The 18,078-nt window shown below is 41.5% G+C and overlaps 2 protein-coding genes across 6 annotated transcripts in view; both read left to right on the forward strand.

Annotated features, from left to right (window-relative positions):
* LOC117328210 (hexokinase-2-like) overlaps window positions 1-889 on the forward strand; it is a 48,809-nt gene extending 47,920 nt beyond the window's left edge. For 4 of the 5 annotated variants that reach the window (XM_033885655.1, XM_033885654.1, XM_033885653.1 and 1 more), the window contains exons 12-13: window positions 200-333; window positions 598-887. In XM_033885655.1, the coding sequence (XP_033741546.1) occupies window positions 200-333; window positions 598-672 (209 nt within the window). In that variant the 3' untranslated portion in view covers window positions 673-887. Of the gene's footprint in view, window positions 1-199; window positions 334-597 lie in introns of all 5 variants that reach the window. The other variant, XM_033885656.1, reaches the window with a different exon arrangement.
* A 2,880-nt stretch (window positions 890-3,769) lies between these two features.
* On the forward strand, window positions 3,770-16,534 carry LOC117328214. Its single transcript, XM_033885661.1, has 3 exons — window positions 3,770-3,877; window positions 10,200-10,584; window positions 16,048-16,534. The coding sequence occupies exons 1-3, from the start codon at window positions 3,826-3,828 to the stop codon at window positions 16,490-16,492; spliced, it is 882 nt and encodes a 293-aa protein (XP_033741552.1). The 5' UTR covers window positions 3,770-3,825; the 3' UTR covers window positions 16,493-16,534.
* Window positions 16,535-18,078: the final 1,544 nt, after the last annotated feature.

The following is an 18,078-nucleotide window of genomic DNA, read 5'->3' on the forward strand; positions in this document are numbered from 1 at the left end:
TCTGCTGGTAAGTAGGGAGCATACATTGTGTCTACATGTGATTATGGAGAAGTCGTGTTTTAGTTTTAACTGCATTGACCTTTACCTACTGTTGTAGCTAGTGCTGTTCTGTTAAACCAAAATGTTGACCTTGATACTGTTGTAGTTTGTGCTGTTCTGTTAAACCAAAATTTTGACCTTGACCTTGATACTATTGTAGCTTGTGCTGTTCTGTTAAACCACATTGACCTGCCTGATGTCACAATAGGAATTGATGGGTCTGTGTATGAACATCATCCCCGATTTCATGGCTACATGATGGAGCTACTGGAAAAACTTGTACCAAAGACAAAGGTAGGGTAATTAAGTTAGAAATCTAACTTTTGCCTGTTAACAATTCAAATGAGTGTTTCTCAAAAGTGCTATACAAATTTGTAGACTTCGCAGCTAAGGAAAATAAAAGCCTGCCTCAGCTATGTTTGTAGCTCCCAATGTCACTGTGGTACTCTGGTTTCTATGACAATGATATTTAATCTAACAATAATATTGTGTGTCCATGTCTAATCAATCATACCTATGTGGGGATAGATAACTTACCTTATCAATGATCTGTTTCAGGTGAAAATCATACTGGTCAAAGATGGCAGTGGTCAAGGTGGAGCATTTGTAGCTGCTGTAGGATCAAGGTCATGACCTTGTCATGTAATAGATTTTAATTTGTACAGAAAAGGACAACAATATAGTGCTAACTTCACACTCCCCTTAGATACATGTACGTAGAGAGCAAGTAGCATGGTATGTCTAGGGAATACAGCAGTACACGTGCTAGACCAGCAGCAGCCTACTCACACGATTGTATATCTTATACGATTTCAAGTATTTTTATATCAATAAATTTAATCAGAAATCCTTTAATTGTTTTAGTTATTTTTTCATATGCCAACAGTGTGATTAAGAGAGGATTAACTACTAGTGTACCAAGTGGTATCCGGACGGAAAGACAGAATCTAAAACTGTCACAATGAAAACAGACTACCGACTGGTTGTATCGGGACGGAAAGACAGAATCTGAAACTGTCACAATGAAAACAGACTACCAACTGGTTGTATCGGGACGGAAAGACAAAATCTAAAACTGTCACAATGAAAACAGACTACCAAATGGTTGTATCGAGACGGAAAGACAGAATCTGAAACTGTCACAATGAAAACAGACTACCAAATGGTTGTATCGAGACGGAAAGACATAATCTGAAACAGTCACAATGAAAACAGACTACCAAATGGTTGTATCGAGACGGAAAGACAGAATCTAAAACTGTCACAATGAAAACAAACTACCAAATAGTTGTATCCGGACGGAAAGACAGAATCTGAAACTGTCACAATGAAAACAGACTACCAACTGGTTGTATCGGGACGGAAAGACAGAATCTGAAACAGTCACAATGAAAACAGACTACCAAATGGTTGTATCGAGACGGAAAGACAGAATCTAAAACTGTCACAATGAAAACAGACTACCAAATGGTTGTATCGAGACGGAAAGACAGAATCTAAAACTGTCACAATGAAAACAGACTACCAAATGGTTGTATCGAGACGGAAAGACAGAATCTAAAACTGTCACAATGAAAACAAACTACCAAATGGTTGTATCCGGACGGAAAGACAGAATCTGAAACTGTCACAATGAAAACAGACTACCAACTGGTTGTATCGGGACGGAAAGACAGAATCTGAAACAGTCACAATGAAAACAGACTACCAAATGGTTGTATCGAGACGGAAAGACAGAATCTAAAACTGTCACAATGAAAACAGACTACCAACTGGTTGTATCGGGACGGAAAGACAGAATCTAAAACTGTCACAATGAAAACAGACTACCAAATGGTTGTATCGAGACGGAAAGACAGAATCTGAAACAGTCACAATGAAAACAGACTACCAACTGGTTGTATCCGGACGGAAAGACAGAATCTGAAACAGTCACAATGAAAACAAACTACCAAATGGTTGTATCGAGACGGAAAGACAGAATCTAAAACTGTCACAATGAAAACAACTACCAAATGGTTGTATCCGGACGGAAAGACAGAATCTAAAACTGTCACAATGAAAACAGACTACCAAATGGTTTTATCCGGACGGAAAGACAGAATCTAAAACTGTCACAATTAAAACAGACTACCAAATGATTGTATCGGGACGGAAAGACAGAATCTAAAACTGTCACAATTAAAACAGACTACCAAATGGTTGTACATGTATCGGGACGGAAAGACAGAATCTAAAACTGTCACAATTAAAACAAACTACCAAATGGTTGTATCCGGACGGAAAGACAGAATCTAAACCTGTCACAATTAAAACAAACTACGAAATAGTTGTATCGGGACGGAAAGACAGATTCTAAAACTGTCACAATGAAAACAGACTACTAAATGGTTGTATCGGGACGGAAAGACATAATCTAAAACTGTCACAATTAAAACAAACTACCTAATAGTTGTATCAGGACGGAAAGACAGAATCTGAAACAGTCACAATAAAATAATTCTGATCGGGTCACCAAAAGTCCCTAGGCTTACAGAAGTGTTAAATAATTCTGATCGTGTCACCAAAAAGGCCCCATCCTTCCCGAATTGTCCAAACTAAAACAATAGTTTCATGTTCCTTATTTGCTTTCCACTTTCATTAGAATTTCTAAAGTTTGTGTTCTGGTACCTCAAAATCTCAATCGTCATGGGTTGTATGGTCTTTGATAACCCATCCTTCCCCAATAATTCAATAATTTAGATCGTGTCACCAACAGGCCTCAGCCTTCCCCACTAGTTCAATAATTCTTATCGTTTCACCAAAAGCCCCAGCCTTCCCGAATTATCCAATAATTCTTATCGAGTCACCAAAAGGCCCCAGACTTCCTGAAGCGTTCAGTTATTCTGATCGAGTCACCAACAGGCCCAAGCCTTCCCGAATTGTTCAATAATTCTGATCGAGTCACCAACAGGCCCCAGACTTCTCGAAACAATCAATAATTCTGATCGAGTCACCAACAGGCCCCAGACTTCTCGAAACAATCAATAATTCTGATCGAGTCACCAACAGGCCCCAGCCTTCCCGAATTGTCAAATAATTCTGATCGAGTCACCAATAGGCACCAGACTTCCCGAATTGTCAAATATTTCTGATCGAGTCACCAACAGGCCCCAGCCTTCCCGAATTGTCAAATAATTCTGATCGAGTCACCAACAGGCCCCAGCCTTCCCGAATTGTCAAATAATTCTGATCGTCACCAAAGGGCCCCAGCCTTCCCGAATTGTTCAATAATTCTGATCGAGTCATCAACAATCCCCAGCCTTCCCGAAGTCTTTCTGATCGTGTCACCAAAAAGGCCCAATCCTTCCCGAATTGTCAAATAATTCTGATCGAGTCACCAAAAGGCCCCAGCTTCCCGAAGCGTCCAATAATTCTGATCGAGTCACCAAAAGGCCCAAGCCTTCCCGAATTGTCAAATAATTCTGATCGAGTCACCAAAAGGCCCCAGCTTCCCGAATTGTCAAATAATTCTGATCGAGTCACCAAAAGGCCCCAGCTTCCCGAAGCGTTCAATAATTCTGATCGCGTCACCAAAAGGTCCCAAGCCTTCCCGAATTGTCCACACTAAAACAATAGTTTCATGTCCTTAAATCGTGCATGGTTCTCTATTAAAGGTTAACATATGTGTTCCGCTGTCTATATAGATCAAGGTCACCAGCCCTGTGATGCCACCTCTCCGCCAAACGTCTTATCTAGACAGACCTTGGCTGGTTCAGTAGCGTGACTGACCGACGACTGGTGAACATGACGGTACTTCTCCTGGCTCTCGTCTCCTGTGTGGTGGTAAACGCCCAGCGTAAGGGATTCACTTTTATAACAAATAACTGTTTAAAACCAACTATATTGTCATTTAAATATATATTTTTGTATTCTAATACGCATTTGTTCCAATGTTCCAATAGGTCGGGCGCCTCTCAGAAAAAACAACTGTAGCTATATCTGTACGTTTATTGTTAAGCAATGTTTATACTTTATATGGTTCCATGTCATTCAATTTACGAAGCAAAGACATCTCTGAGAAGCGTACAGTCCACTGCCAAAAGATTTTCCTTACGATTTTTTCCTGACGGAAGTATATGGTGCGGTCTTTTTTTTCTGGTGGAAATTGGTATGATGCGATTTTCCAATGGTAAGCCAAACTCAGCAATGGAACCCGCAGAGTTTACATTAGTAAGCCAAACTTGGGCAAGGGACCAGATTTTACATTAGTAAGCCAAACTTGGCCAAGGGACCAGATTTTACATTAGTAAGCCAAACTCAGCAATGGAACCCGCAGAGTTTACATTAGTAAGCCAAACTTGGCCAAGGGACCAGATTTTACATTAGTAAGCCAAATTTGAGCCAAGAGACCAGATTTTACATTAGTAAGCCAAACTTGGGCAAGGGACCAGAGTTTACATTAGTAAGCCAAACTTGGGCAAGGGACCAGATTTTACATTAGTAAGCCAAACTTGGCCACGAGACCAGATTTTACATTAGTAAGGCAAACTTGAGCCATGGGACCAGATTTTACATTAGTAAGCCAAACTTGGGCCATGGGACCAGATTTTACATTAGCAAGCCAAACTTGGCCTCGGGACCAGATTTTACATTAGTAAGCCAAACTTGGGACATGGGACCAGATTTTACATTAGTAAGCCAAACTTGGCCAAGGGACCAGATTTTACATTGTAAGCCAAATTTGAGCCAAGAGACCAGATTTTACATTAGTAAGCCAAACTTGGGCAAGGGACCAGAGTTTACATTAGTAAGCCAAACTTGGGTCACGGGACCAGATTTTACATTAGTAAGCCAAACTTGGGCAAGGGCCCAGAGTTTACATTAGTAAGCCAAACTTGGGTCACGGGACCAGATTTTACATTAGTAAGCCAAACTTTGGCTGGGGACCAGATTTTACATTAGTAAGCCAAACTTGGCCAAGGGACCAGATTTTACATTAGTAAGCCAAACTTGGCCACGGGACCAGATTTTACATTGTAAGCCAAACTTGGCCAAGGGACCAGCTTTTACATTAATAAGCCAAACTTAGCCAAGGGACCAGATTTTACATTAATAAGCCAAACTTGGCCAAGGGACCAGCTTTTACATTAATAAGCCAAACTTAGCCAAGGGACCAGATTTCACATTAGTAAGCCAAACTTAGCCAAGGGACCAGATTTTACATTAGTAAGCCAAACTTAGCCAAGGGACCAGATTTTACATTAGTAAGCCAAATTTGAGCCACGGGACCAGATTTTACATTGTAAGCCAAACTTGGCCAAGGGACCAGCTTTTACGTTGGTACGCCAAACTTGGGTCACGGGACCAGATTTTACATTAGTAAGCCAAACTTGGGCCATGGGACCAGATTTTACATTGTAAGCCAAACTTGGGCCAAGGGACCAGATTTTACATTAGTAAGCCAAACTTGGGCTGGGGACCAGATTTTACATTAGTAAGCCAAACTTGGCCAAGGGACCAGATTTTACATTAGTAAGCCAAACTTGGCCACGGGACCAGATTTTACATTGTAAGCCAAACTTGGCCAAGGGACCAGCTTTTACATTAATAAGCCAAACTTAGCCAAGGGACCAGATTTTACATTAATAAGCCAAACTTGGCCAAGGGACCAGCTTTTACATTAATAAGCCAAACTTAGCCAAGGGACCAGATTTTACATTAGTAAGCCAAACTTAGCCAAGGGACCAGATTTTACATTAGTAAGCCAAACTTAGCCAAGGGACCAGATTTTACATTAGTAAGCCAAATTTGAGCCACGGGACCAGATTTTACATTGTAAGCCAAACTTGGCCAAGGGACCAGCTTTTACGTTGGTACGCCAAACTTGGGTCACGGGACCAGATTTTACATTAGTAAGCCAAACTTGGGCCATGGGACCAGATTTTACATTGTAAGCCAAACTTGGGCCAAGGGACCAGATTTTACATTAGTAAGCCAAACTTGGGCCACGAGACCAGATTTTACATTAGTAAGCCAAACTTGGCCAAGGGACCAGATTTTACATTGTAAGCCAAACTTGGCAAAGGGACCAGCTTTTACGTTGGTACGCCAAACTTGGCCAAGGGACCAGATTTTACATTAGTAAAACAAAACTTGGGCCACGAGACCAGATTTTACAATGGCGACTAAAAACAGCTAATTGACCATGTTTTAGTGCCATATCATAAAGTCGATCTTGTAGAACATTGTTCTATCCTCGACAATAAGTTTAATGATATATCGTTATCCCGTGACATTTCATTATATCAAACGTTTCGTTATTTACCATGAACGCGAAAGTCTTTTTAGTTGGAGGAGGTCCGTTATAAATAAGCAGACGTGAAACATGGGCTCAAGGATGTGAGATTAGATCCTGAAAAATATGTAGCTTACATGAGTTAAATGACTGTCTAAAACCAGCGCCTATCACACCTGTGGCGCCTATCACACCTGTGGCGCCTATCACACCTGTGGCGCCTATCTGCTGCTACAAAAAACATACCGAGGAAGTAATTGAAAAGTCACTTGAAACCTTATTCCATTGATTTATGGTAATCTGAAGGACCTACACTCATCGAGGAAAATACATCGGAACGTTTGGCTAACTGATAAACAGTCACGTGATTGTGATAAACAGTCACGTGATTGTGATAAATCACGTGATTGTGGGATGTCGTCCTACAGAAACTACATTTCTTTACCACAGGAAAACGCGTGCGTGGATAAAAATACATTTTGCAGATTTGTTCGCAAAGGCCGTGTCAGTAGAGAAACATTCGACAACGGGTTTAAATCTCACACCGGAGGCTAGCTCATATAAAAATGTCTGAAAATGAAAGGGGAAATAAATCACGAATGAGGAAGTAAAAAACGCAATTAAAGGATGAGGTTAGGAAGGTCTCCTGGCCGTAACAATATCATTAGTGAGCATCGTTAATACGCGGGCGAAGACCTTGTTAACTTTCTCTCCTCCATTGCGAGATCTTCCGTATATCAGTGATGGCATAGCTCCTCCATAGCGAGCTCTTCCGTATATCAGTGATGGCATAGCTCCTCCATAGCGAGCTCTTCCGTATATCAGTGATGGCATAGCTCCTCCATAGCGAGCTCTTCCGTATATCAGTGATGACATAGCTCCTCCATAGCGAGCTCTTCCGTATATCAGTGATGGCATAGCTCCTCCATAGCGAGCTCTTCCGTATATCAGTGATGACATAGCTCCTCCATAGCGAGCTCTTCCGTAGCTGTCTGTAATGACAGTACAGGACTGTCATGAGAGATCTCCTCCATAGCTGGACCATCAGTAGTATATACTAAATGAGATCTCTCCCCCATACCGTAGTATACTTAGTGAGATCTCTCCCCCATACCGTAGTATACTAAGTGAGATCTCTCCCCATACCGTAGTATACTTAGTGAGATCTCTCCCCCATACCATAGTATACTTAGTGAGATCTCTCCCCCATACCATAGTATACTTAATGAGATCTCTCCCCCATACCGTAGTATACTTAATGAGATCTCTCCCCCATACCATAGTATACTTAGTGAGATCTCTCCCCCATACCGTAGTATACTTAGTGAGATCTCTCCCCCATACCATAGTATACTAAGTGAGATCTCTCCCCCATACCGTAGTATAAAAAACTAGTGAGATCTCTCCCCCATACCGTAGTATACTAAGTGAGATCTCTCCCCCATACCGTAGTATACTTAATGAGATCTCTCCCCCATACCGTAGTATACTTAGTGAGATCTCTCCCCCATACCGTAGTATACTTAATGAGATCTCTCCCCATACCGTAGTATACTTAGTGAGATCTCTCCCCCATACCGTAGTATACTTAATGAGATCTCTCCCCCATACCGTAGTATACTTAGTGAGATATCTCCCCATACCGTAGTATACTTAGTGAGATCTCTCCCCCATACCGTAGTATACTTAGTGAGATCTCTCCCCCATACCGTAGTATACTAAGTGAGATCTCTCCCCCATACCGTAGTATACTTAATGAGATCTCTCCCCCATACCGTAGTATACTTAGTGAGATCTCTCCCCCATACCGTAGTATACTTAGTGAGATCTCTCCCCCATACCGTAGTATACTTAGTGAGATCTCTCCCCCATACCATAGTATACTAAGTGAGATCTCTCCCCCATACCGTAGTATAAAAAACTAGTGAGATCTCTCCCCCATACCGTAGTATACTAAGTGAGATCTCTCCCCCATACCGTAGTATACTTAATGAGATCTCTCCCCCATACCGTAGTATACTTAGTGAGATCTCTCCCCCATACCGTAGTATACTTAATGAGATCTCTCCCCATACCGTAGTATACTTAGTGAGATCTCTCCCCCATACCGTAGTATACTTAATGAGATCTCTCCCCCATACCGTAGTATACTTAGTGAGATATCTCCCCATACCGTAGTATACTTAGTGAGATCTCTCCCCCATACCGTAGTATACTTAGTGAGATCCCTCCCCCATACCGTAGTATACTAAGTGAGATCTCTCCCCCATACCGTAGTATACTTAATGAGATATCTCCCCCATACCGTAGTATACTTAGTGAGATCTCTCCCCCATACCGTAGTATAAAAAACTAGTGAGATCTCTCCCCCATACCGTAGTATACTTAGTGAGATCTCTCCCCCATACCGTAGTATACTTAGTGAGATCTCTCCCCCATACCGTAGTAGACTTAGTGAGATCTCTCCCCATACCGTAGTATACTTAGTGAGATCTCTCCCCCATACCGTAGTATACTTAGTGAGATCCCTCCCCCATACCGTAGTATACTAAGTGAGATCTCTCCCCCATACCGTAGTATACTTAATGAGATATCTCCCCCATACCGTAGTATACTTAGTGAGATCTCTCCCCCATACCGTAGTATAAAAAACTAGTGAGATCTCTCCCCCATACCGTAGTATACTTAGTGAGATCTCTCCCCCATACCGTAGTATACTTAGTGAGATCTCTCCCCCATACCGTAGTAGACTTAGTGAGATCTCTCCCCATACCGTAGTATACTTAGTGAGATCTCTCCCCCATACCGTGGTATACTTAGTGAGATCTCTCCCCATACCGTAGTATACTTAGTGAGATCTCTCCCCCATACCGTAGTATACGTAGTGAGATCTCTCCCCATACCGTAGTATACTTAGTGAGATCTCTCCCCCATACCGTAGTATACTTGGTGAGATATCTCCCCATACCGTAGTATACTTAATGAGATCTCTCCCCCATACCGTAGTATACTTAATGAGACATCTCCCCCATACCGTAGTATACTTAATGAGATCTCTCTACATACCGTAGTATACTTAATGAGATCTCTCCCCCATACCGTAGTATACTTAATGAGATCTCTCCCCCATACCGTAGTATACTTAGTGAGATCTCTCCCCCATACCGTAGTATACTTAGTGAGATCTCTCCCCCATACCGTAGTATACTTAGTGAGATCTCTCCCCCATACCATAGTATACTAAGTGAGATCTCTCCCCATACCGTAGTATACTTAGTGAGATCTCTCCCCCACACCGTAGTATACTTAATGAGATCTCTCCCCCATACCGTAGTATACTTAATGAGATCTCTCCCCCATACCATAGTATACTTAATGAGATCTCTCCCCATACCGTAGTATACTTAGTGAGATCTCTCCCCATACTGTAGTATACTTAATGATATCTCTCCAACATACCGTAGTATATTTAGTGAGATCTCTCCCCATACCGTAGTATACTTAGTGAGATCTCTCCCCCATACCGTACTGTACTTAATGAGATCTCTCCCCCATACCTGGCTCCTCAGTAGAAGCCTGTAATGAGAAATCTGGTTTTAATTAGATATTGTTCTACATATATGATTTATAATATCAAGCCAAACGTCCACAATATTTCAATATTATTTCAATTGATTTGTGACGAATGTTACTTTTTCAAGCTAGACAATTCAAGGGGTCTCATTATGAAGTCGAAGCATGGTTCCTCACATCTCGCGTTGCCTCGCTGTAAGTGTGAGGATAGCAGATGCGCTCATTGAATCTGTTTGAGAATTTTAATGTCTTCATCAAAGAGGGATTATATCACTGGTCAAAGCTGCTATTTATCTTCTATCGTCAACAGTTCCCCAATTCAGTAATGGACAGGTGAAGGGGTACATATCTACACCAATCATCGATGAGGCTTCTGGTCTAGCTGCCAGTCATCTCCACGAGGGGATTCTGTACACTCACAATGACCATGGCGACGCACCACGTATCTATGCCATCAACGCCACTGATGCCACACTTGTGGCCATGCTCACCATCGGCTCTGGCGCCACGAACCACGACTGGGAAGATGTGGCCGTCGGACCATGCACACCAGGAGCAAGCACTTTCTGTATCTACATTGCTGACACAGGGTACTCCTCGGCCAATGATGACGAAGCCAACATCATCTACCGAGTCCAGGAACCAGACAGCTTAACTGACCAAACACTGACTGTGGACAGCACACTCAGATTTAGGTAGGTATTCTATATCCCAGGTAACACTGACTGTGGACAGACACTCAGATTTAGGTAGGTATTCTATATCCCAGGTAACACTGACTGTGGACAGACACTCAGATTTAGGTAGGTATTCTATATCCAAGACAACACTGACTGTGGACATCACACTCAGATTTAGGTAGGTATTCTACAGCCTGGACAACACTGACTGTGGACAGACACTCAGATTTAGGTAGGTATTCTACAGCCTGGACAACACTGACTGTTGACAGACACTCAGATTTAGGTAGGTATTCTATATCCCAGGTAACACTGACTGTGGACAGACACTCAGATTAAGGTAGGTATTCTATATCCCGGACAACACTAACTGTGGACAGACACTCAGATTTAGGTAGGTATTCTACAGCCTGGACAACACTGACTGCAATCTAATTAAAATTAGACTTGTTATTTCCGTTCCTCTCCGATACACTGCAATACTGCGATGACCTCCTATGGGGTGTTGTTAGATCTTGTATTGCAGTGTATCGTAGAGGAACGGAAATTACAAGTCTAATTTTAATTAGATTGACACTGACTGTGGACAGACACTCAGATTGAGGTAGGTATTCTATATCCCGGACAACACTGACTGTGGGCAGACACTCAGGTTTAGGTAGGTATTCTATATCCCGGACAACACTGACTGTGGACAGACACTCAGATTTAGGTAGGTATTCTATATCCCGGACAACACTGACTGTGGACAGACACTCAGATTTAGGTAGGTATTCTATATCCCGGACAACACTGACTGTGGACATCACACTCAGATTTAGGTAGGTATTCTATATCCCGGACAACACTGACTGTGGACATCACACTCAGATTTAGGTAGGTATTCTATATCCCAGGTAACACTGACTGTGGACAGACACTCAGATTTAGGTAGGTATTCTACAGCCAAGACAACACTGACTGTGGACAGACACTCAGATTTAGGTAGGTATTCTACAGCCAGGACAACACTGACTTTGGACAGACACTCAGATTTAGGTAGGTATTCTACAGCCAAGACAACACTGACTGTGGACAGACACTCAGATTTAGGTAGGTATTCTACAGCCAAGACAACACTGACTGTGGACAGACACTCAGATTTAGGTAGGTATTCTATATCCCGGACAACACTGACTGTGGACAGACACTCAGATTTAGGTAGGTATTCTATATCCCAGACAACACTAACTGTGGACAGACACTCAGATTTAGGTAGGTATTCTACAGCCTGGACAACACTGACTGCAATCTAATTAAAATTAGACTTGTTATTTCCGTTCCTCTCCGATACACTGCAATACTGCGATGACCTCCTATGGGGTGTTGTTAGATCTTGTATTGCAGTGTATCGTAGAGGAACGGAAATTACAAGTCTAATTTTAATTAGATTGACACTGACTGTGGACAGACACTCAGATTGAGGTAGGTATTCTATATCCCGGACAACACTGACTGTGGACAGACACTCAGGTTTAGGTAGGTATTCTATATCCCGGACAACACTGACTGTGGACAGACACTCAGGTTTAGGTAGGTATTCTATATCCCAGGTAACACTGATAGTGGACAGACACTCAGATTTAGGTAGGTATTCTATATCCCGGACAACACTGACTGTGGACAGACACTCAGGTTTAGGTAGGTATTCTATATCCCGGACAACACTGACTGTGGACAGACACTCAGATTTAGGTAGGTATTCTATATCCCGGACAACACTGACTGTGGACAGACACTCAGATTTAGGTAGGTATTCTATATCCCAGACAACACTGACTGTGGACATCACACTCAGATTTAGGTAGGTATTCTATATCCCGGACAACACTGACTGTGGACATCACACTCAGATTTAGGTAGGTATTCTATATCCCAGGTAACACTGACTGTGGACAGACACTCAGATTTAGGTAGGTATTCTACAGCCAAGACAACACTGACTGTGGACAGACACTCAGATTTAGGTAGGTATTCTACAGCCAGGACAACACTGACTGTGGACAGACACTCAGATTTAGGTAGGTATTCTTTATCCCAGGTAACACTGACTGTGGACAGACACTCAGATTTAGGTAGGTATTCTATATCCCAGGTAACACTGATAGTGGACAGACACTCAGATTTAGGTAGGTATTCTACAGCCAGGACAACACTGACTGTGGACAGACACTCAGATTTAGGTAGGTATTCTACAGCCAAGACAACACTGACTGTGGACAGACACTCAGATTTAGGTAGGTATTCTACAGCCAGGACAACACTGACTGTGGACAGACACTCAGATTTAGGTAGGTATTCTACAGCCAGGACAACACTGACTGTGGACAGACACTCAGATTTAGGTAGGTATTCTTTATCCCAGGACAACACTGACTGTGGACAGACACTCAGATTTAGGTAGGTATTCTACAGCCAAGACAACACTGACTGTGGACAGACACTCAGATTTAGGTAGGTATTCTACAGCCAAGACAACACTGACTGTGGACAGACACTCAGATTTAGGTAGGTATTCTATATCCCGGACAACACTGACTGTGGACAGACACTCAGATTTAGGTAGGTATTCTATATCCCAGACAACACTAACTGTGGACAGACACTCAGATTTAGGTAGGTATTCTACAGCCTGGACAACACTGACTGCAATCTAATTAAAATTAGACTTGTTATTTCCGTTCCTCTCCGATACACTGCAATACTGCGATGACCTCCTATGGGGTGTTGTTAGATCTTGTATTGCAGTGTATCGTAGAGGAACGGAAATTACAAGTCTAATTTTAATTAGATTGACACTGACTGTGGACAGACACTCAGATTGAGGTAGGTATTCTATATCCCGGACAACACTGACTGTGGACAGACACTCAGGTTTAGGTAGGTATTCTATATCCCGGACAACACTGACTGTGGACAGACACTCAGGTTTAGGTAGGTATTCTATATCCCGGACAACACTGACTGTGAACAGACACTCAGATTTAGGTAGGTATTCTATATCCCGGACAACACTGACTGTGGACAGACACTCAGATTTAGGTAGGTATTCTATATCCCAGACAACACTGACTGTGGACATCACACTCAGATTTAGGTAGGTATTCTATATCCCGGACAACACTGACTGTGGACATCACACTCAGATTTAGGTAGGTATTCTACAGCCAAGACAACACTGACTGTGGACAGACACTCAGATTTAGGTAGGTATTCTATATCCCGGACAACACTGACTGTGGACAGACACTCAGATTTAGGTAGGTATTCTATATCCCAGACAACACTGACTGTGGACAGACACTCAGATTTAGGTAGGTATTCTATATCCCAGACAACACTAACTTTGGACAGACACTCAGATTTAGGTAGGTATTCTACAGCAAGGACAACACTGACTGTGCTTCTAAGCTAAAGTATACATATTTAATCATGTATAAAGGCTGGTCACCTGCCATGCAATTTACCAGACATGTTATATAAGATGGACGGGTTGTCTTTGTTTGCTATGTTTTAGTTGGACGGGTTGTCTTTGTTTGCAATATTTTAGTTTGACGGGTTGTGTTTGTTTGTTAAGTTTTAGTTTGACGGGTTGTCTTTGTTATGTTTTAGTTGGACGGGATGTCTGTGTTTGTTTTTGAGTTGGACGGGTTGTGTTTGTTATGTTTTAGTTGGACGGGTTGTCTTTGTTAAGTTTTAGTTGGACGGGTTGTGATTGTTATGTTTTAGTTGGACGGGTTGTCTTTGTTAAGTTTTAGTTGGACGGATTGTCTTTGTTATGTTTTAGTTGGACGGGTTGTCTTTGTTTGTTATGTTTTAGTTGGACGGGTTGTCTTTGTTTGTTATGTTTTAGTTGGACGGGTTGTCTTTGTTTGTTATGTTTTAGTTGGACGGGTTGTCTTTGTTTGTTATGTTTTAGTTGGACGGGTTGTCTTTGTTTGTTATGTTTTAGTTGGACGGGTTGTCTTTGTTATGTTTTAGTTGGACGGGTTGTCTTTGTTATGTTTTAGTTGGACGGATTGTCTTTGTTATGTTTTAGTTGGACGGGTTGTCTTTGTTTGTTATGTTTTAGTTGGACGGGTTGTCTTTGTTTGTTATGTTTTAGTTGGACGGGTTGTCTTTGTTATGTTTTAGTTGGACGGGTTGTCTTTGTTAAGTTTTAGTTGGACGGGTTGTCTTTGTTATGTTTTAGTTTGACGGGTTGTGTTTGTTATGTTTTAGTTGGACGAGTTGTCTTTGTTATGTTTTAGTTGGACGAGTTGTCTTTTTTTTGCTATGTTTTAGTTTGACGGGTTGTCTTTGTTAAGTTTTAGTTGGACGGGTTGTCTTTGTTATGTTTTAGTTGGACGAGTTGTCTTTGTTATGTTTTAGTTGGACGGGTTGTCTTTGTTTTCCTATGTTTTAGTTGGACGGGTTGTCTTTGTTATGTTTTAGTTGGACGGGTTGTCTTTGTTTGTTATGTTTTAGTTTGACTGGTTGTCTTTGTTATGTTTTAGTTTGATGGGCTGTCTTTGTTAAGTTTTAGTTGGACGGGTTGTCTTTGTTTGTTATGTTTTAGTTTGACTGGTTGTCTTTGTTATGTTTTAGTTGGCCGGGTTGTCTTTGTAATGTTTTAGTTGGACGGGTTGTCTTTGTTTGTTATGTTTTAGTTGGCCGGGTTGTCTTTGTAATGTTTTAGTTTGATGGGTTGTCTTTGTTATGTTTTAGTTGGCCGGGTTGTCTTTGTTATGTTTTAGTTTGATGGGCTGTCTTTGTTATGTTTTAGTTGGCCGGGTTGTCTTTGTTATGTTTTAGTTGGCCGGGTTGTCTTTGTTATGTTTTAGTTGGCCGGGTTGTCTTTGTTATGTTTTAGTTTGATGGGCTGTCTTTGTTATGTTTTAGTTGGACGGGATGTCTTTGTTATGTTTTAGTTGGACGGGTTGTCTTTGTAATGTTTTAGTTGGCCGGGTTGTGTTTGTTATGTTTTAGTTGGACGGGTTGTCTTTGTTATGTTTTAGTTGGACGGGTTGTGTTTGTTATGTTTTAGTTGGCCGGGTTGTCTTTGTTATGTTTTAGTTGGCCGGGTTGTCTTTGTTATGTTTTAGTTTGATGGGCTGTCTTTGTTATGTTTTAGTTGGACGGGTTGTCTTTGTTTGTTATGTTTTAGTTTGACTGGTTGTCTTTGTTATGTTTTAGTTGGCCGGGTTGTCTTTGTTATGTTTTAGTTGGACGGGATGTCTTTGTTATGTTTTAGTTTGACGGGTTGTGTTTGTTATGTTTTAGTTGGACGAGTTGTCTTTCTTTGTTATGTTTTAGTTTGACTGGTTGTCTTTGTTATGTTTTAGTTGGCCGGGTTGTCTTTGTTATGTTTTAGTTGGACGGGATGTCTTTGACATGTTTTAGTTTGACGGGTTGTGTTTGTTATGTTTTAGTTGGACGAGTTGTCTTTCTTTGTTTTAGTTGGACAGAAGAGGAGTCCCAGGCAGTGATGGTTGATCCTAACGCTAATGTCTACATCATTTCCAATGTGCGGAGTGGCCGTGGTAAATTTGTGAAGTTGCCCCCAGTTTGGGGCCAGGCTGTCCCTACCAATGTGGACAGCACAACCATTTTACCTATTCTCACCTCTCACCATGATCCAACGGCAGCAGACATCTCTCCTGATGGCAAGGGACTCCTCATCAAGGCTAAAAGCCACATTTATTACTGGACTGTCACAGATGGCGACTATCTGACAGCGGTCACCAAGCCTTTCCAGGAACTTCCATACATTCACGAATCACTCGGTGAGGCCATCTGTTGGGACTACAAAAGTGAATCCTACTTCACACTTGCAGAGGGTCACTACAAACCTCTGTACGAATATGAGCCAGTCACATTGGACGAAGTCTCCAGGGTCAACTAAATCTGTACAAATCACATTAAAAATAATTCTTATTTGAATCGATTTAATCAATTTGTTAAGAAAAATGATCATCCATGACAGATAGACAACCAAATTACAAATGCGTTGATACTACTGTTCAACTCCTTGGGAGACATAGATATCAGTGTTAAATCTTTTGGAAACATATACCAGTGTTTAATTCCTTGGGAGACAGATATTAGTTTTTGGGAGGCATAGATACCAGTGTTTAACTCCTTGGGAGACATAGATACCAGTGCTTAACTCCTTGGGAGACATAGATATCAGTGTTTAACTCCTTGGGAGACATAGATACCAGTGTTTAACTCCTTGGGAGACATAGATACCAGGATTTAACTCCTTGGGAGACATAGATACCAGTGTTTAACTCCTTGGGAGAAATAGATATCAGTGTTTAACTCCTTGGGAGACATAGATACCAGTGTTTAACTCCTTAGGAGACATAGATACCAGTGTTCAACTCCTTGGGAGACATAGATATCAGTGTTTAACTCCTTGAGAGACATAGATACCAGTGTTTAACTCCTTGGGAGACATAGATATCAGTGTTTAACTCCTTGAGAGACATAGATACCAGTGTTTAACTCCTTCGGAGACATAGATATCAGTGTTTTAACTCCTTGGGAGACATAGATACCAGTGTTTAACTCCTTAGGAGACATATATACCAGAGTTTAACTCCTTGGGAGACAAAGATACCTGTGTTTAACTCCTTGAGAGACATAGATACCAGTGTTTAACTCCTTAGGAGACATATATACCAGAGTTTAACTCCTTGGGAGACATAGATACCTGTGTTTAACTCCTTGAGAGACATAGATACCAGTGTTTAACTCCTTGAGAGTCATAGATCCCAGTGTTTAACTCCTTGGGAGACATAGATACCAGTGTTTAACTCCTTAGGAGACATAGATACCAGTGTTCAACTCCTTGGGAGACATAGATATCAGTGTTTAACTCCTTGAGAGACATAGATACCAGTGTTTAACTCCTTGGGAGACATAGATATCAGTGTTTAACTCCTTGAGAGACATAGATACCAGTGTTTAACTCCTTGGGAGACATAGATATCAGTGTTTTAACTCCTTGGGAGACATAGATACCAGTGTTTAACTCCTTAGGAGACATATATACCAGAGTTTAACTCCTTGAGAGACATAGATACCAGTGTTTAACACCTTGAGAGACATAGATACCAATGTTTAACTCCTTGAGAGTCATAGATACCAGTGTTTAACTCCTTGGGAGACATTGTTTAACTCCTTGGGAGACATAGATACCAGTGTTTAACTCCTTGAGAGACATAGATACCAGTGTTTAACTCCTTGAGAGACATAGATACCAATGTTTATGTCCTTGGGAGACATAGATATTAGTGTTCAACTCCTTGAGAGACATAGATACCATGTTTTATGTCCTTAGGAGACATAGATATCAGTGTTTATGTCCCTGGGGAGACACAAAGATTCCAGTGTTATGTTCCTTGGGAGACATAGATATCATGTTCACCTCCCTGGGAGACATAGATATTGGGAATAGAACAGGAATTTTTTTCCGGGGGAAAA

The sequence above is a fragment of the Pecten maximus genome, chromosome 5, assembly GCF_902652985.1.
Source record: "Pecten maximus chromosome 5, xPecMax1.1, whole genome shotgun sequence".
Classification (NCBI taxonomy): Eukaryota; Metazoa; Mollusca; class Bivalvia; order Pectinida; family Pectinidae; genus Pecten; species Pecten maximus.